Consider the following 20592-nt stretch of genomic DNA (forward strand, 5'->3'; position numbering starts at 1 on the left):
CGGGGCACATGCAGACGTGGGGGGGAGGAATGGATGGTCTGTGGACGGGGGGTGCATTGTTGCTGCTCAGGGTTGCAGACATTTTAAATGAGAGGGACGGGAAAAGGACAGCAATGCATGGATAGTTGGTGCTGATTTTGTCTCAAATATATATATTTTTTTTCACTCATTTTCATCTTTTGTGCTTTTTTTTGGTGTTTTTTTTATTACTATTATTTTTTTTTTCTGAAATGTTACTTTTTACAAATGCTTTGATGACACAGCTCAGGCTCAGAGTATTGGGAAGCTGAATCTACTGCTGGTTGTCTGGTGAGAATATGGCGATGAAGCGAGCCTTTACGGGAGAAACGTGGACATTCGCTACATGAGTTTTCAACTCTATACACGATAAAAACATTTGGGGTAGGTGGGATATGAGTGCCAATAGAGCCCGTGCAGTCACGTCGAGCTCGTTCATTCCGCCCTGATGGACGGCAGTTTCTCACGTATTGCATACAGTTACAAGCGTTTAGCATAGTGTTTATACACGTAGCTGGCTGCGTGGATATTAGTCTCATTTTAAAAAAGTTATCGCGAGACCCTCAATTCGCTCTAGAGATTGAGTTACAAGATATGAGCATGAACTGGGGGACACCGGCACATCAAACTTTAAAACGTGCCTTGTTGGTGAACCTCTCTGAGCCCTCAGAGCAGGACACCGAGGCCTGTCTCCATCTGCAGGACCACTCAGGGACAAGTGGAGGCCATTCGATAAGTACCTCCTGTAGAAGTCAAGTTTTATTGTCTTCTCAGAGCAACCTACGAACCGGTAGTAGCAACATAACTCGTGGACTTCCAACTTGAGCTGTATTTTATTTTTTTGTTTGTTGGAATGGAATTGTTTGCCAAGCGTGGGGTTTTGCTGATTTCAGGGGAAGTTTCCCACGTTTAACAGCAACCACACAGCATTAAAAAAAAAAAAAAAACTACGGAAGCTTGCCGTACAACACGAGGAATAAACAGGTCGCGTGATTTCTGGCGTGAGCTGCACGGGCTCTACGGATGGGTTCAGATGTTTATTTGCTGTTTGTGCTCAGTTATGTACTGTACATTTGTAAGTATTGCTAGTAGTCATGTCTTACCCAAGTTGTTCCCCAATAACCTGGATGAAGTGTGTGACGGGTAGACTGCGGCTACTCAGTCGGTGTCGTACTTTTGACACCAAAATTTGCATATTTAAATGTGGAAATTTAAGTTACAAAATTACAAATTATCGTCATGTATTCAAAATTTTTAACTTGGTTGAATCGATAAACAGTTTATAAGTACACATAGAAAGCAGTTGTGTTAAGTTAGATAGTACTTGACTTTTAGCAAGAGAGTAGAGGCGTCGCCTAACGTCAAACGCTATTTGACAGTCATCTTTGCCTCATCAACACACACACACACACACGCGGGCTCTAACGTGCAGCTTTATCACTTCTTGGGATCTGTCAGAGTAATGCCACAAGGAAGAAAGCTCCACCCTCCCGTCACCCTCAACCAATCAGAGATCCTCTCCACAGCTCCAGTGAGAAAATTACTATTTTTTTTTTTCTAAACCATGAAATTAATTTAAAAAGGAGGTGCATATCCAATCATATAATCAAGGAGGAGAGGAAAGAGGAAGATGATCTGTGTTGATTCATGTTTGGGTGGCCGTCCTTCTCCTCCTCTGTGGGGATCGGCTCCGCACTCTCGCTGTGCTTCAATATGTTGTCTTGAGATAATGGCTAAGAGCCAAATGACACAAAATGCAACTCTGCAAGATCATTATGGACGTGTGTAAAGGGACACTCGGCTCTCCTTCCCCCCTCAAACAAACCATATCTGCACCTCCCATCCACCCCTCAGTGCAGCAGAATGCAAATCTCTTATTGGGGGGGGGCTGAAGTGATGGAGGGAGGAGCAAAGACAAAAGTTTTGGTCTGAGGCCCTGACTACACTACGCAGATATGTTTTTTAAGCAAACATTTTTCCCTATTTAGAAAAACAAAATCTCCCCACCAAAAAAAAAGCTGAAAGACTCATGCCAGGCCAGTAGGTGGCAATATCGTCCGCATTAACTGCATGTAAAAGTATAAAATAAGAAAAGTCTGAGCAAAGCAAGTGATTCTATCAAAAGAACCAGTGCTCTTTTTTCCCCCCCTTTGGCATTATTTGTAACCTTATAACCTTTTCGGCGCACACGCAAAGTTTAATGATGACAGATGTCAGGTAAAGCTAGTCAGATGTAGGAAAAAAAGAAAAAAACAGTAAAACTTGTGTCATTTTTGTGGTGGTTTCTCAGTACACAAACCCAAAGTCAGCGTACACAAAGTGGGTTGCAACGCCACTTTCCCCCAAATCTTCATTTGTCAAGTAAACACAGGTGCACACCAACTTTTGAATCAGTTTGTAAAAAATATCCGCCTTTTCGATGTGTAGGAATGGTACAAACGCAGCAGAGAAAAATATGTGTAGCAAAATATCTGTGTTAATGTGGACAGGGTCTGAGTCATATAATCTTCAGAGCTGTGGGACTGCAGAGGGTGTTTAGCTGTGGTACCAGTTAGATATCTTCCAAAATTTCATTTTTTGTTCTTTTCTCCCAAAGTGGAAATGAAGGGGTAGAGACAGAAAAACTAGAATAATAAGATTGGCCAAAAGAATCAAATTCCCATTTTAAATGTAAAGTATAATACAAAAATAACAGCAACAAAAGCGTAATGTTAAGTAATAATAAAAAAAATAAAAAAACGTTAGTGACTTTACAATGAAATAGGAAAAGTGTTACTCAAAGATTTCTCTAATTACACAAAATAAATAAAAGCTGACAGAGGAGAGGATGCAGTTGGGGCTCTAAGGTGAAGGAGGGGTTTTGCTTTCTTTGTCCCTTTTTTCCCTCCATCTTTCTCTCCCCGTCACCTTTTTACTCCTCGCGGAGCTGCAGGCGGTAGCGGCTGTGGCGGATCTGGAAGAAGAGCCTCTCCAGCGGTGAGCGGCTCATCCCGGGTAGCCTGTAGTCCTCGCTCTGGCTCGTCCGGTGGAAGCCCAGCGACTCGTACAGCTTATGGGCGGCCAGCTTGACGGCGGTTGTACCGAGGACCACAGCGGTGTAGTTGTTGCGGACGGCGTACTCCAGAACACGGCGACCCAGGGCCTTTGCGATGCCTTTGCCACGGTAGCGGGAGTCCACTGACATGCGCCTCAGCTCCACGGTGTTGTCGTCCTCGTGACCCTGCGCTGCCACAATGCCCACCACGCGTCCGTCAAGGACTGCCACCCAGAAACAGGAGCCTGACGAAATAAATGAGAAAACATTTGTTGAAATTAAACTTATTGAAATAGTTACAAATAAGCACTTACGGGAATAGTACCGATTTTTTTAAGTGGGTCTTTGGAATAGTTACCATAAATCATAAACTTAAACTAACAGGAAGTCAAAGTGTAATCTATAATGTAGCAGATTTGGACTTAATTCTAAACCTAAAAAAATAATTACAGTTCAAGCAAATACTATGTTATGGATCTTTACACCACAATACTTTAGTATGAGATTGCTCTTACTAGGTACGTAGTTCATTTTGCGCCACGTTTTACACACAGTGTGTTTCAGTGGACCGAGAACAATTTTCAACATGGCTGGTCTTCATGCTAAAAACCTGAAGACATCTAGGAACATATTTGTTAAAAGTGGCACAGTGTAAAAAGTTTACAATAGAGCATTTGCTTGAACAGCTATAAGATTTGAGGTTTGAGTTTGTTTTAGGTGGCTGAAATTCACCTCGGCACAGCTCGAGTCCTCCACTATAGTTTTTCTCTCTGATTCTCCAAACTTAGATCCTTCTGACTGCTGTCTACTTCAGGTATTAATTGCTGATAACCATTCCACAGAACCCCACTTTAAAAAAATAAAGAACAGTTTTGTTATAGAAATATTTCTAAATTTAACAATGTTAGAGACAGATTAGAAGATTTATGTTTATAAACTAACAACTATTACCAACTCCCCTTTGAACAACCAGCCCATTGAGTTAGCTTAACAAGAAAACTAGACAAGACAGATAGAAAACAGTTGAAGGGATGCAGGGGTTTGTTGGATAAGTAGTGTCTGAATGGTGCCCATCAGTGTTCTATAAGACTCCACTTTAGTCCCCTTCACACTGGATGACCAACCCAAATAAAGAATTTAACCAGAACTTGAATTGCCTTTGCAGGGTCTTGGTGAGTGTATTAGGGTCCTGGGGAGGGGCACAGTGGTGGTGGTGGTGGTGGCAGATCCATGACATGGGGCACATGTACAATGTTCTGATGTGGCCGTTCAGAATTGGAAGCAGGAATGGTTTCAGATTGGGAGGCTCTACCTCAAGTAGAAGAGTTCAAGTATCTCAGAGTGTCCAGGAGTGATGGTAGGATGGAGCGGGAGATGGATTGACGGATTGTGACCTTGTCTGCAGTAATGAGGGCGTTGCTCTGGTCTGTCCGGTGAAGAAGGAGCTGAGCTGAAAGGCAAAGCTCTTCATTTACTGGTCTATCTACGTTCCAGTTCTCACCTACGGTTATGAGGTTTAAATCATGACCAAAAGAAGATACAAGCAGCTGAAATGACAGAGCTCCACCTTAGAGATAAGGTGAGGGGCTCCGTCATCCAGGGGGAGCTCGGAGTAGAGCTGCTGATCCTTTGCACTGGAAAGAATCACTTAAGGTGTTTTATGTATCTGATGAGGATGCCTCCTGGGTTTTCCAGCATGTCCCACTGAGAGGAGACTCTGGGGCTGACCCAGCACTTCCTGGAGGGATTAGGTATCCCCTCTGTCCTGGGAATGCCTTGGGAGCTGGAGAGAAGCTGAAGAGTGTCACTTGGGTAGGAGAGGTCTGGGTTTATCTCCTAAACTTGTTGAACACGGACAAGTGGCAGAAATTGGATGGATGGTTTTGCTAGCCTCATGCCTAGGCTACACCTGTGACTGTGACACGGTGGAAACAGCCTGGCGCAGACTTGATACTTGTGGCGGTAGATTTGTGCTAGCCTGGCATGAACTGGTAGTTTGTAGCTGCATCTTGATGCAGTTCCAGAGAGTTGTATGGTGAAAGAGCAGAAGAGTGTTTTGGGGTGTGTGAAAAAATAGCCCCCCAAAAAAATTCCTTTTTGGCAATGAGGTTTGATGGAGGTTTTCCAAAATCGCAACAATTCAGTCGTGTCCACCGGTCATGTAGCGGGGTTGTTATCCCATGTGAAGGGGCCTTAGGGGTCACAAACAGTCTTTTCGAATCCACGGCTAAGTGGAGTGAAGAAACTGATACAGACATGTCAGAGAAATTTGAAAGCTGTTTTAGCTGTTTTCATTTTTCAACCCCTGTTTGCCGTGTCATTTTTGGATCAGACTGCATCGGGGACTCATAGCTCTGAACAAACCAGACAGACACTTGTGACAGCCAGACAAAAAGATTTACACTCATATATTTTTACAAACAAGGTTAAAGTAACCTGTCAGCGGACAATACACCTCCACCAGAAAAGCATTTCAAGCTTTAATATCAGTTTTTTTAAAAGGCAGATCTTTATCTGAGCTGCACTCCTAAGACCTTCAATTTGATACAGTGATTAGGAGTTGTTTTCTTTTTTTTCATCCATAAAAGCCTTTTTCTCAGCTAATAAAACAAATTATCTTATTTTTTGTCACAAATCAGCGTGAACAAAAAAGTGCAGCATCCCTATTTTAATTCAAGATTTCTTCAAGCTTTTGAAGAATAGTGGAAATTAAATGTCACAAGTGATAAATGTTAGAAGTCGGCCCGGGCTTCTTTTTTTAAACTAATCCCTGTGGAATCATAGTTGCATGATTATTTTAAAACGCCATATCATGTTGAATCAGACTCTTTCAAGAAAGATAATGACCCTTTGCTAACATGTGTTCAAATACTCTAACCACTAATGCCATGTTTGACAACTGTTAACACAGTTTTGCATCAAACTCCCATCTGTTTGTTAGAGATTAAGACGATTTCATGACCCACAGACCTGCTGTGTATTAGCTCTGAATCCTGATTTTCCCCCTGGGAACTGACGCTCCCTTTCATGCTTTTAAACAAAACCTCTCCTTTCTTTGTTTCTCCTGAATATCTAACAGAAACGGGCGATAATGGCATTATGCTTCTGGTGGAGTCCCACGTGTTGGCGAGGATTTGCTGCCCCTGTAGACCCGTGTTATGCTGATTCTTTTGTTACAGCATCAAACAACTGAGCTACAGTATGTGGGTTCCAGCAGCAGCAGCGGCAGCAGCAGGCAGTCCCACATTTGTACTTCCTGCTCTCCGAGTGAGCAATCAGTGGTCTGCTTTTAAAAACAGGAACAAGCCTAGTTTGCTCATGTTCTGAACTGCAGCGTCCAGAGCTCCCAGTACAAACACGAACAGCATGTAAGTGAATCATGTTACCTCAACTGAGATGTTTTGAATTCAGTTTTTTTGAGCACAGGAGCTCTGACTGATGAGAAACGCTGCCTCTACAGAAAAGTGGGTCAGATGACTATGCAGTTTGCCGATTTCAACTTAAAAAAAAGAGAGAGAGAGAGGAAAAAATAGCTTTCCCTCGTCTTTGGGGCCACGTGGGTGTTGGAATGATTTTGGATAATCTTTAAAAATACAGTACAATGTAAAAGTGTTGAGACATCCCTAATTTCTTTATATTTTGCTTCCAGGCTTTTGTGTGATCTTTTAAAACAATCATTTCTTCAGGCTTTCTGAAGGTCTTTCAAAGTTTTTCTTTGAGGTTTCATTACTTTTTGTTTTCCTCATTTTCAATCCAGTACTTGACCATTTTCAAAGAAATGTTGTTTTTTTTAGTTGTTGTTGGTGTTAAGGCACTTTCACCTCTGACCTCTGAATCATTTAGGCCTAAAAAGGTTCCTAAACTCGAGTGATGAGTCAGTGTTGTGTCGACACATAAGAGACAACAAAATACTATTTTAGATATAATCTTCAGCCTCTTTGCTACCAGCCGCCTGTCATAAACACACAATCTTTGAAAATGATCAAATTTAACACAGTTTTACACATAAAACAGTATTTTAGCACTTAAAAAGCAATTTGCAACGAGCTATTAGCTGAAAACTTTACATACATCCAAAGAATGATGCATCTCTCAGGTTTTTACTGGATTTTTTGTAGACCTAATACTTCTTTTGTCTTCCATTTGTCCACTTTTTAAATTGTTTTAAGCATGTGCTCTAAAATATATTGTTTTGTTTAGGTGCAAGAATGGATAGAAAATGAGTAAAAAAGCAATCAAAAATCTAAAAAAAAAAAAAAAACTTTAGAAGATGTTCAGAAAGTCTGACGAACTACTGATCAAGACCACTTTGAAGATCGCAAGAAAGTCTAGGTCCTGTGAAGCAAAATTTAAAGAAGTTATAGTTGGTTTAAAACCTTTGCACAATACCGTCAACTCTCAATTTACAGATATTATGAAATGGAGGTTTATTACTGGAATATGTCAAAGCTGCAGTGTGAACTTCTTTGGCTCGGTGGTGAAATGATTCAGTGTGTGTGTGGCGTGATGGGTGGGAGGGTGTTGGACTTCCATGATGCCCTCCTGACCATCTGTCTGAGCTGAGCCCGTGCCAGGAATGAGGGCAATATGCACAGCAATCAGCACTCTGCCTCGCTGCTAATCAGACTGGGCTCTTTATTTAACACTGTGTCACAGAAAGTTCACTCAGATCAGCTGGGACAAAGAACTGCACTGTTTAAAAAAACTAAAACACTTTTTTTTCTTTACACTTTTTGTAATCGAACTGCTTTTACATACTTTGCGCTATTTCATCTATTTTTTTATTCCAAAATGTTCAGTTCATTCAGGAGATGGGTGCTGTGAGTTTTGGAACTTTCACACTTTTCAAAATATTTAACTTTATTTACAAATATTTTCCCATAAAAATACATTGAACTCTCTTCATACTACTTTTAGCTTTTAACCAGCCTTTTCCTAGTTTTTGCCTCTTTTAGACCAAATGTCTCCACCTTCTGTTGTTGTTGGGAACCGAAGCCAGCAGGACCCGGTTTACAGGAGCTGCCATGTTGTATTTTTGTGACCAGAGTCTGTGCACTAGCCATGTGAGGCTTTAAGCTCCGCCTACTCTCCCACACACAATCATAGTGTTACATGACCTTTCTTTTAGGCATGTAATAAGTAATTACAGCTAAATTTATTAGGGAAATGAATATTTGATCATACAGCGGCAAAGTAAGAACTATGTGAAAGAAAAATGGTCAACACCTGAAAAAGACTGAAGTGTATTTTTTTTTAATTTACCAGCTTCAAAGGTCAGGTTTGTTTACATGGAGGGACTTAAATCTTGTACTGGGACCACCTTGTGGGGGCGCTGTAATGGCTCTGGCTTCAACGTCTGGCTTCCCACATTAAGTCTAGTAATTCAACACATATCTATGCTTTCAGCTCACGTTCTGCTGTTTTCTGCTGTTTTCTTAGCTTTAACAACTCCCTGCTTCTTCAGCAAGGTCAAAACGGGGTCACCTTCCAGTATTAGTTTGTGTTTTTATCGCCCACCATCGAAGGTGAAAGGTGATGTTGTTTTTGCCTGCGTGTGTGTGTGTTCATTCATCTAAACCACTGGCAAAATACTTAATGAACCACTGGAAAGATTGGTTGAAACTTGCAGAGGGCAGTCACTGTCTGCACATCTGCAACTGATTAACCTTTGGAGTTAACTGCATTCAAGATGGCCTCCACAGGTCAGCAACCTTAGCAAACACAAGAACGGCTACACCTCAGTCAGTTTTACAGATATTAGCTAAAATTTGATGTAGTACCTGAGAGTCATTCACAACACGTCCTCTGAGCGTGAGATCTAATGATGTCGCAAGAGGTTTGACCAAACTGGCTACAACTTTCATTTCTGAGCATAAGATATACTTAGCTGAAAACTGTAGCATGAAAGGCGACGGGTGATATGCATTCCTTCGAGGAATGCTAGGCCTTTAATGTGTACCTTTATTCCTATGTATCGTCTCACTTTTCTGCTTAGTAGAGCAGCAGATAACAGAAAAACCTGCACAGTCTCTAAAGTGAGAAAGGAAATGAAAGAGCAATGTTTTGATCGAGGCATTAAAGTCCCTGTTGTTCCATCCCAGCAGCTGCAGAAGCTCCACACAGTACGACTACAGTTCAGAGCCGGGGCTTTGCTGCGTGCGGGTGAGTCGTATGAATGAGCTTGCCCACTCAGAAAAAGGACTTGGAGAAAGAGAGAAAAGAGGGGGACCCCCACCCCACCCCATCTGTGTACTCTGAAAGAAGGAACAAGCAGAGGAAGAGGAGGACAGAGTGGGATCTGAGTTAACAGTGATGAGCCTGAAAGGATCCGATCCTGCTGCTCGGACATACGAACACAAAGGGAGGAGGAAAGACTGATGAAGAATCTGAGGGTAATAAAGAAGGGGGGGAGGGGAGACGTACAGATGAAATGAATCCAGCAGAGAGTGAAGGCGAGAAAGAAAAAAAAAAAAGGAAGGAAGAGCTGACGGATTCTCACAGAAGGAAGAATCTGATTACTGAGCTCTTATCTGATTTCTTAGAGTGCCGGGCGAGGATTTTATTATGTCTCTGCGCACACATGTCGGCGTGTTAAAGACTCAGGGATGGTACGATTGGAACACTGTATGAAATCCTCCAAACACACACACTGGTGCACACACGGGAGAGCGCACATGGGGAATGGGGTTTTACACTTAATGAGATTATTCTCCTTTTCCTTCACATGAAACCTAGAGGGCTAATTCGGCTGATAAGCGTTCAGTCTAGACATCGCTTTACTGAGCTGTAGTTCACTTCTTCATGAGACAGAAGCTGTCGGAGCCCGCTGGGAGATGGAAGTGGTTTTACTTTGTTTATTTTTTGCTTGCCACCTGCCGCTGAAGACGAAAGGGCTACAAGACGAGTGTTTGTCTGGACTGTTCGCAAAATATCTCTTGATCCTAGGACAGGTTTAAAGGAAACTCTCAAAGTAATGGACATCTACAGCTGGTTGAGTTTTGGACTCAACCCAATTCAAGATGGCCGCCACCGTTAGTTCACCTTAGCAAACACAAAAATGACTCAGTCAGTTTTACAAGCGTTGAACCTAACTTTGGTGTGGTAGTAGCTGAGAGTTATTCTAAATAGGGAGCTACCACACGTCCCAAGATCCTGCACCGTCAGGCTTAATGTCGTTTACAAAGATTGATCAAAACTGTTTTAACTCTGTCCCTTCTCATCATGAAATCTTACTTTAAAACTGGCATAAACGACGACAGGCGATATGCATACCTTTAAGGAATGCTAGGCTTTTAATTGTTTACAGTTTTTTTTTCCTGTTGATTGTAATTGTTGGGAAGAAAAGTCAAATTCAGCTCCATTGATTTCGGTTTTAGGAGCTTTGAATCAAAATTCCGACTATAGTTTTAGTCATTTTCACTGCCTTCGTTGGGCACTTTAAGTCTAAAAGCATCTTTTTTTTTGGTTTTATTTAGCTGCACACTTGTTTTGTAATTTAGTCTTGCATAATCATTTCTTTGTTTTGTTCTACGACCTTTTTCTTTTTTAAAAAAACAGTATTTAGATGCTCTCAAAAGTGTTTTTTAAACAACATCCTGTACGTGCCCCGCCACCCACTGAGACACACCCTGACCCTCAGGTCAAAGTTCACGCTGCAAGGCTAGATCAGCCTGTCACGCAGAGCCCAAACATCAGCACTTTCCTCCTCTCGCCGGCGGCAAGTAGCGTCAGGCACACTGTCCAGATGTGATCAGAAGAGGTGAATGAATAATTCATTCGCTCTGAAGTGAAGATTTACACCGGAGCGCCCTTCCGTCAGGCTGCATTTAAGCTCAGAACATTCTGCAGAGAAGATTGATGCCTCGGTGCGCGTGTGTGTGCGCGCTGCCCGTCACAGTTCGCAGAGACCAACACACTCGCTCTGTGTGCGCGCTCTCCTTTTAAGTGTCCATTAGTCCTGAGGAACTCAAATTATGCGCTTTGCTCTCAGTTCTCCTGTTTTAGTCCTCATTAAGACAAGCAGATGCTGTTTGTATGGAACGACAACACGTTACCCCTCAGCTTGTCCGGGCCACTGAAATAACTTCTGTTCCATCCATCCATCCATTCTCTTCCGCTTATCCGGGGTCGGGTCGCGGGGGCAGCAGCCTAAGCAGGGAGACCCAGACTTCCCTCTCCCCAGCCACTTGGGCCAGCTCCTCCGGGGGAATCCCAAGGCGTTCCCAGGCCAGCCGAGAAACATAGTCCCTCCAGCGTGTCCTGGGTCTTCCTCTGGGCCTCCTCCTGGTGGGACGTGCCCAGAACACCTCACCAGGGAGGCGTCCAGGAGGCATCCTAATCAAATGCCCGAGCCACCTCAACTGGCTCCTCTCGACGTGGAGGAGCAGCGGCTCTACTCTGAGTCCCTCCCGGATGACCGAGCTTCTCACCCTATCTCTAAGGGAGAGCCCAGACACCCTGCGGAGGAAACTCATTTCAGCCGCTTGTATTTGCGATCTCGTTCTTTTGGTCACTACCCAAAGCTCGTGACCATAGATGAGGGTAGGAATGTAGATCGACCGGTAAATTGAAAACTTCTGTTCAAACAGCGACTTTAGCCTGTTAAGTATACGGATTCATAATTTTCCAATATTTCATAAGCTGACATGTTTCAGTTTCTCTCGCTGTGAAAAGTTTTGAGCACATTTAGAAACTTCTCTCCACTTTAAACGGCTCGGATGATAACGCCGTGCATCTCAAAACGCGATTCACCTGCGCTGCTCCTGACAGAACAATGCCCGTGCTGATTCGACTCAAAAATCAAATCTTCAGAGCAGATAAGCAACACCCGTCAACAGCAGGTTTGAAGCTGTGTTTATGTAACAATAAATCCTTGTGGTTTGTCACCAGAGGCTCAATGTGAGGATTAATGAAGCTGCTGATGACACATCATTTAGCCGCTCCAGTATGTGCCTCAGTTACGTATTGATTCAGCCTTAATGTAAACCGTAAGTAGAGGTTAGTGAGACTGCAATGCATTATTAATTGCTGTAGGTTCTGCTTTCCCAAATCACTAGACAGACCACATGCTGCCACAGTTTAGGTTTGGTTCAGTCCTTTTGGTTGTTAGGTGCTTTCGGACTGTGGGGGACCACTTCACAGTCCTTGCAACCATTTCTCCACACAGCCATCTGTACTCCTCTTAACTGTGTTTATCAGGTCTTATTTAGCTTTCCTGAGCGACATAAGGTGACACATAATCATACACTGATTGGCTGAATGCTCTTTCAGCACCTGCGCTACTAAATCTGTGTTTCCGTCACTAAAATAAAAGCTGCAGTTTAACAAACTGACTGATTTGTCATAGGAGCCTTGGCTCCTATAAGTCGTTGTTTTGAATGTTTGCAGCTCTCTGACGAGCACGGCTTCAGAAGTTAAACCAAAGAGGCACAACACTCCTCTAACCACAGAGCCCTCCGTTGTTGTTGATGGCGTGTAAGTGACCGTCTGCCGGGTGTCGCACAATCACACCATTCTCCTGGCGGCGTAAAAGCAAACACATAGGTGCTTAAAACCTCTCCACAGTGCGACTAACAGTCCTTATAACCTCCAGAGAGTCCTTATAATCGTTTGGTCCAAAAGCACCTCATGTCACAGCCACCAGTTCTCCTCCCTGTTCCGGTTCCTCACATCACACCTGTCTGTTATTTGTAATCAGCACACCTGTTATTAATCAGTTATCACCTTCCTACCCCTGTTCCTCATACTCATGTAGCTTACCATGTTTGCCTGTGTATGTTCTGTTGTGTTTCCTAGATCCACCCGCCTTATGTTCAGGTTAATTTGAGCCATTTGATAACAACTGTTTTTTTTTTTAAAAACAGAGATAAAAAGTCTGCATCGCTTTTGACGCGTGTGCAAAAATTCGACAAGATTTTGTGAACGTTTAGTTGTCAGAAACACATTTCATTTGGCATTTGAAGAAGAAAATGATGCTCCTTATCTGCCTTTGGGTACAGTTAGGACTGTGAACAGAAAGGTGTGCTGATTACGTAAATGTTGAAAATGGTTTCCTTTCCATTAAGTTTGGACATGTTATTAGATGTTTTTGTTGCTATTTATTATTAAAGGCTTATTATTTGTATAACTGTAACTTTTTTGAGCTCTGGTGTTAAAAATTGTCACAACAACAATGTTAAAGGTCCGTTAGAGTTTTCCTTTTTAATTTGACCAACTAATCATGGAAACCAAACACTTAATCTTAGTTTTAATCTAAATATCCAATATAAGTTGGATTTTTTGTTAATTTTTTACTAACATTGTTTATTGTTTATCAAAATAAACTGATTACCTATAACTGCAGTTTGAATGTAGTTTGTTCTTTTTGTGTTTATGAAGAAAAAAAATAGCTACTGATTCTAATCTTGTTGAAATTAGGCATCCATGACTTCTTGATATCGTGGATAATCAAATAAAATGCATTTCATGTCAGTTTTTTTAGCTTTTGAACAAGCTAAAACATTTGTTTTTTTTCATTGCCTGTTTGGAAACATCTTATCTTTTCTGTCCCCACAGCACCTTTTCTCCACCGTTAGCGCAGATCAAACAGAGAGGAGGAGCAGCACAGGTGGGAGACGAAACACGACAAGAGGAGAGAAGGATGGAAGGAGGTGTGCTTTAAGAAAGCTGCGCACCTTCAGCTAATATAAGTCAGAAGAATCCCCGGGAGAGCCCCTTTGTCTTCCTGCTAAGCAGGATGCTCCTGATTTCAAAGTGTGTGATGCTGCAGATCACCCCTCCCTCACATGCCCCCATTTTCTATCCAGCACTCTCATCCTTCTTTTCCTTCACACCTTTTCACTTTTCTCTCTGTCCATCTCCCTCATTCTGTCATTCACAACTAAAAGATTTTTAAAAAGCAGGTATCAGCAGAAAATGAAGGCTAGAACAGAGCTAACCCTAACTCACAGTGAGAGTAGCTAGCAGGTAATGTGACGTCTCTGAGCTCGACACGACCTGCAGAGGTCATCAGACTGTATGAGCAGCTGCCACAACTAACTAAGTGGTTTTAGAGCAACTAAAGAAAGAATATAAATGGTACAAATACTCCTTAGAAGGGAGATCTCTTCCATCACTTTCGCTTCTCATAAAAGTTTTGTAGAAATGTTTGAAAGTTTGCATAAAGGGTTTTACCGTTTAAGAACTCACGCTGTGAATCAGTTCGTCGTTCCATCCCTGATGTGGAAATGTAGCAAATGAAACACAGCAGGAGGACCAAAGGTCACTACTAATACGACTTCTGTTGTTCACTGCTAGTTTAAATATTTCAGCTGCACACTGAGGCTGCCAAAAAGAGAATAAAAACTGCAAACGTATCACCCCACACTTCCAAAAGGAGACTAGCATTCCTTGAAGGAATCCATTGACTTGCATGTCAAAATTTTAAATAACGATCTTGCAAGATCTGTTAGCTCTCAGGGTATGTGACGGGAATGACTCTCAGCTACTACCACATTAAACCATAGCTCAATATGTGTAAAAATGACAGCCATTACATTGTTTGCTAAAGTCAATTAGCTGTGGTGGCCATCTTGAATTATGTTATCCCCAAACATTAATCGGTTGTTGATGTACATCCAGTGGTTCCTTTCTGAAAGATTTATTAAAATCCGTCCTCTGGTTTATGAGATATTTTGCTAACAAACGCACACACACACTCACTTCCCCACACTTCACCTTGAAAGCGATTAACCCCTTTTATCTCATTTCATACATGCACCGATTTAAAAACATCCTGCAAATTAACTTAATTTTTAGTAAATACGTGTATTTATTTGTATGTATTACATGTGAATGAGTTGATTAGATGACTGTAACACAACTGACCGATCCTACCTGACAGGTTGGCAGGTCGTGGTTGGAATTACAGTTTAATTCAAGTCCCAATTATTTCATTGTAATGCATGTAATCCTGGTCCTTGAGGTCCACCATCCTGCATGTTTTACTTGTTTCTCTGCTCCAACACACCTGATTTGAATCAATGGGTAATTAACAGGCTTCTGCAGAACATGAAGAGGTGATTTAACCTCTGAATCAGGTGTGTTGGAGCAGAGAAACAAGGAAAACATGCAGGATGGTGGACCTCGAGGACCAGGATTGCCCACCCCTGATAGGCATTTGTATTTGTTTAGTTTAAACTTTGATTTTTCAGGTTTTCAAAATTTGAATGGCAATAAAGTAAAAAAATAAGTTTTTGTGGTTTCCAAAAAAACCTTTTCTCCAACCTTTAGACATTAACAACAGTTTAATTGAAATGATTAACAGCTAAGAAGAAAGTAAACCTTGCCCTTCAGCCAACAGACCTCAGGAACAAAGTGGGGAGATAACAGGAGGCTCAAACATTTAGTTTTTGGCTCCTGTGAAAGCAGTGCCCACGGCCTCTTTTCTGTTATTATTAGTCGACAAAGATGGTAAATGAATCGGGGGGGAGAGAGAACAGCTGGAGGCCCTTCGAGAGCTTGTTCTGTTTTATGAAAAAACTGTAAAGACTTGCTTGTTGCCCATCAACTGGAAGCGGCAATCAGCTGTTGCACCATGTGGCACTAAAATTATACGTGCACTGCTGAGTCATGTGTGAAGGAGAGCGGGTCGTGGACATAAAGAAACTCTTAGCACTCTGTGGGAAGTCATCCGTATGTGAGGATACGGACATCCGTGTCCTTTTTTGACCTTCTTCTGATGTCCACAGGTTGTTTTTTTTATGTTAACTCCCCCCCTCCATCACTTTGAACCAAGTAGGTGTTTTTTGGTGCTGACTCTGACTCCTGATCCTGGATGGTTAGCATCCTCTTGTTCAAACACAGGTAGCTATTTTGCAGTCCTTTAAAGTGGTCTTGATCAACAGTTTACCAGGCTTTTGAAGGGACTTTGGCTGCTTTTTACTTTTACTTTCAGTTCAGTAGATGGCTGTTTTCAGAGGAATGTTTGTTTGTTAGCAATGTGCTGTCGCAGTCAGGTACAAGGATGGGACTGAACGTGGCTAAAAAAGCAGCAAAAAGACTAGGTTTGCCTCCTTCAAAGGAAAATATAAAGAAATTGAGGATGGCCCAAAACTTTTGCACAATGCTGCACAGTATATGGATGATTTCCTGGTTGATTTATAATTTCTGTCATTCTGTAAAAGTCATTTATTCAATTTCTTGTGATAATTACGAGTATAACACTCAAACACACGACTTGTTTGGTTTATTTAGGTAACTGGTAGGCTCTCAATTTCAAAACTAGTTTTTGTTTAAATCTTGTTCACGTGACGGACGTATCAACTGACCACAGGTTTTAACCTTTGACCCTGGGTCTGAGAGACGTGCGTGAAGGAGACTCAAAAGAACCTTTAATTTGGTACCTAACGACGCGCTCCTGTATCTCACCGGGCTGTGACCGTTGGCAACAAATCAGGATTCAGGAGGGACTCTCTTTTCACAAGAGCCTTGCTTTGGTGCTGCTGGAGTTTTGAACTTGTTTGAAAAGTTACTGCGACTGATTCAGTCTCAAACCAGTCACAGAGTCGTCACGGGCGTCTTGAACCCATCTCAGACTCGTCTCAGTTTAGTTTCTGAGACAGAGTGTGAGATTTGTGAGGCAAATTTGGGAGGATTTGGCAGCCTGTGAGTTATGACTGACTGGAGACAACGAAGAGAATAAACTGGGATCAAATTGAGACACTTTGGGACTAAATTGAGACAAATGAATTTGCGTGTCATTTTAAAGACTGTTCAGTTCTGTACTGTGTGTACGTAAACTCGTCGTCACTTTAGTGTGATTCCAAGTGAACCTTTGTGTATTTTCCTCACAATTTTGTGTCTTTTACTCACCAACAGTCGCAGCCCAGTGAGACACAGGCTGAAGCTTTGTGTCGGGTCATACAGTTCTTTTTTTTTTCACAGCATACGAGTATAACACACTTGTAGCACCAGAACTGATGGTTTGGACCCAGGTATCCGTCCCTGCACGGGTCCATTCAGTTCACAGGGTCCTAATCAGTGTCATTGTCCAGGAGCAGTGGTGCTTGACCCCCTCCGAACCGCCGCAGCCCCACACCAATAATGAGACGGCTAAACTGCAGCGAGCAGTGGATTATCAAGCCACTGGGCGTCGTGTCAGAGAGGAACGACCGACAGACCGGCCGGCTTAACTAACACCTGCTAACACACGTTGGCCGGGCGCTCCGGGGGCGTTAACAGCAGAGGAATGCCTGAAAATGTGCCACATATTTGCGGTCATTTACGCCCGGAGTTAAGCTCCAGATGAGATTAACTAGTTTGTGACGACACCAGAGGCAGGCAGATTGATTTTTTTTTCTTCCCCCAATTAGAAGGAGGAAATGAGCCTTGCCGATGCTGAGCTCTTCTGCAGAGAGTGTTTCAGCAGCCTCCTCCTCCGGGCGATCAATAGGCCTGCGATGCCCTCCGTCACCCCGCCACCCCGCCCCGCTGACCGGGTGGAACTCTGAGAGGAAGCGGGTAGGGGGAGGAGTGAGAGACAGACGAGGGAGGAGGGGTGGGGAGCGAAAGACGACCTGCATATTTAATGATTTTTCCCCTGTGCTCTGCCTGAGGAGACTCAGGGCCGGACCGTGTTCAGTCACACCGGGCTTCACGCTTTTATCTTTTTGCTTCAGTGAGTTTAATAACTTAGTCCATCCAGGAAAGACAGGTCGTACACGTGATCCTGTAATAACACTGAGATTCATGATTCAGCACTCATATGATCGTTTCCATCTCTTTAATTTTTTTTTTCTTATGTTTTTTGCAATCTAACTACTTCAGCATACTTGGTTATTTTAGTCATTCATACATCAAAACGTTCAGCTCGTTCAGGAAATGGGTACCATTACTTCGGCTTTGTGTAACCTTAATAGCCTTCAGAGTATTTAACTTCATTCGCAAACATTTTCCCTTTAGGAAGACATCTCATTTCCTTCAAACACACTGTTCTCTTTAAAACCCGCTTCAGCAAACCTGCTCTGTTTTTTACCCTTTAGTTTGTAGCTTTTGTTCTGCTGCTCCTAGCTACCCTTTTGCTACTTTAGCTTTTAGCTACCCTTTTGCTAGTTTTAGTGTTGCAGTATCCTTTTGCTACTTTCATCTTCTAGGTAAGTTTTGCTACTTTAAGCTAGCCTTTTGCTACTTTAGCTTTTAGCATGCCTTTGAATACTTTTATAGTTTAAGTACCCTTTCTCTACTTTAGTTTACCTTTTGTTATCTTTTGCTGTTTTTAGATTGCCTTTAGCCACTTTTAGCTGGCCTTTAGCCACATACAGCTTTCAACTTTGTGTAGCTTTAACAACCCAGTTCCAGCTTCTTTGATAAATTTCAGCAAACTCATTCATCTCTCAGCGTTCACCCTGCCTTTTAGCAGAACCTGCCTTTTTTTTTCGTTATTTTCCTGTTATTTCTGTTGGTGAAGCATTGCCTGCTGACCCGGTCACGCTGTTCGGTGAAAGCTGTGTGGTTTCTCCTGCATCTTACCTGTGGGTCTCATGTAATAAGCCTCTATGTCAGCCATGTCCGTGTGCAGAGCACAGTCCAAATAACTCTGGATAACTTTCCTGCTGTAGTAGTAGCGCGCGCCCATGAGAATGAGGGGCGCGCAGCAGGTCAGCGTGACAGATTTGGTCACGAAAAAGCACATTACTATGGAAAAATGGAAGAAAAGTAAACGAGACCTGTCAGAAGAGAGAATCACATGTTTGATTTTTGGCAGAGTTTGAACCCAACACACAGAAGAGCAAAGGCACAAAACAGATGTGACAATACACGAACCGCGCAACCTTCACAGGCGTCAACTCGGGACGGGAAAAAAAGAGCAGAGATGCGTTCAGCCCAGCTGTCGTTGTGAAAGATGTTTGGAGAAAAGCAGTAAAAGTTCACCTTCCTGTTTATTTCTTAGTTATTAATTCACAGCAGGTTTTTGACCTCAACTGGTAGCAAACGTATCCCAGAGTCACCGGAGCACAGCTACAAGGTGATGAGGACTGCTCCTTGAAAGATATCAGCCATGTGAACTCTGACGGCCCAGGGTCGTCTTTGCCAACACGGCTTTTTGTACGCGAGCGAGAGCCGGTACAAGCCACTCGAATGTAACGACATATCTTTTGCTCAAGCACCACGTGCGCTTGTGAAATCTGAAACGGATGTTCTTAAAAATGCTGATATCTTGTGCAAAAGACCTCCTCCCTCGTGATCAGTAACTCAGTTGAACTCAGTCACTGCAGCCTCGGCCTAAACGGCACAATCGATTGGCTTAACTCAGTTTCTGCTTAGGGCCCCTTTACAACCGCGGGCTGGGCCTGAGTCTCCGAGAAAACTTTTAAGGGAACCTTGGAGAAACGGCCCTCAACACCCCGCAGCTATACGCCTTCCCTGTCGTGGTCAAAAACTGATGTGAAATTTAAAAAAAAACTAGCACTAACATTTGCTGTTCTTCTCATTCACACTGACAGCCGAGCTGAGCACATCTTCGACTTTTTTGTCCAACCTCTGGCTCTCCTTTGCGCGTAAGGATTGTGCGATTCGTGCATTTTCAAGTCGTCGTTAAAGTCGGACACAAAAGGTTTCGATGATCAAGACAACTTGGGGGTTACTCCTCACACAAAACGGCATTCAGTAGACTGTGAAGTAAACAACACATATTAACAGGGTGAAACTTTTTGTTCTTGTTCGTTTTCAGATCAGAGATGTTAGTATGGGAGTTATTAGTCAGATGCAACGCTAGGGGGCGCAAACTGAAACAAGCAGGACGGATGTTGCGCATCATGCAAGTTTCTCCTCGGCACTCGGAGGAAATTGACTTTTCATTCAAGTGATGCACATTCCGGATCTCTGGAAACGGACCCGTTCTGACACAAGAACGGGTGCAGACCTGAATGAAAAGCAGAAATCTTATATTATCCTGCACCAAAAGCCAAACCGGGATCGATGGGTAAGGGCAGCGTCAGCACAAAGTGCGCACCGCATGGGAGTGCTTTTTTTTTTTCTTCTTATTCTTTCTTTCTTGGGTATGTGGGCGCACCCTGTGGGCCAGTCTTCAAACTGATCCCCTCCTTCAGTCACCGACACCCGGCGTCACATCACCAGCATGCAGCATGCGCCCTGCCGAGCCTTTTGTTGCGCGTGAAGGGGATGCGTAAAAGCTGCAACAGATTTCAGCTGAACCAGACAGCGCAGGTCTGAGTGCAGTGTGGGACAAACATCTAAACAAAGTGCAGCTGAAACATGAGTTGCAATGCAAGCTTTGCGGTGATGGGGGGAGTCAAACTATTTTTCCTTTTTTTTAAAAAAAAAAAGTGCCCTGTTTTCGGTTATTTATGCACTTACCTGTCAGCAAAGCGTACAAAAACTGGGTCCTGGGCTGCTGCCAGATCCCCCTGAACGCAGTGTTGGGTATCCGCTCCATTATTCCCTCGTGAAAGATGCGCAGCGCCTCCTCTTCGTCCGCGCGCTCAAACTCGCGGATGAAAACCGCCTCTCTGGCCGCATCCTTCGCCGCCGGCTCGGCGGGG

General features: G+C 43.0%; 1 protein-coding gene across 1 annotated transcript; it reads right to left on the minus strand.

The window, feature by feature from the left end:
• Positions 1 to 1897: 1897 nt before the first annotated feature.
• On the minus strand, positions 1898 to 20592 carry nat8l (N-acetyltransferase 8-like; the record flags this gene model as incomplete). The annotated part of the gene is given in 3 exon segments (XM_017433170.3): positions 1898 to 3297; positions 18560 to 18724; positions 20408 to 20592. Coding segments are annotated over 3 exon segments (718 nt in total), but the record flags the coding sequence as incomplete, so codon positions are not given.

The sequence above is a fragment of the Kryptolebias marmoratus genome, linkage group LG7 (genome assembly GCF_001649575.2).
Source record: "Kryptolebias marmoratus isolate JLee-2015 linkage group LG7, ASM164957v2, whole genome shotgun sequence".
NCBI classification, from domain to species: Eukaryota; Metazoa; Chordata; class Actinopteri; order Cyprinodontiformes; family Rivulidae; genus Kryptolebias; species Kryptolebias marmoratus.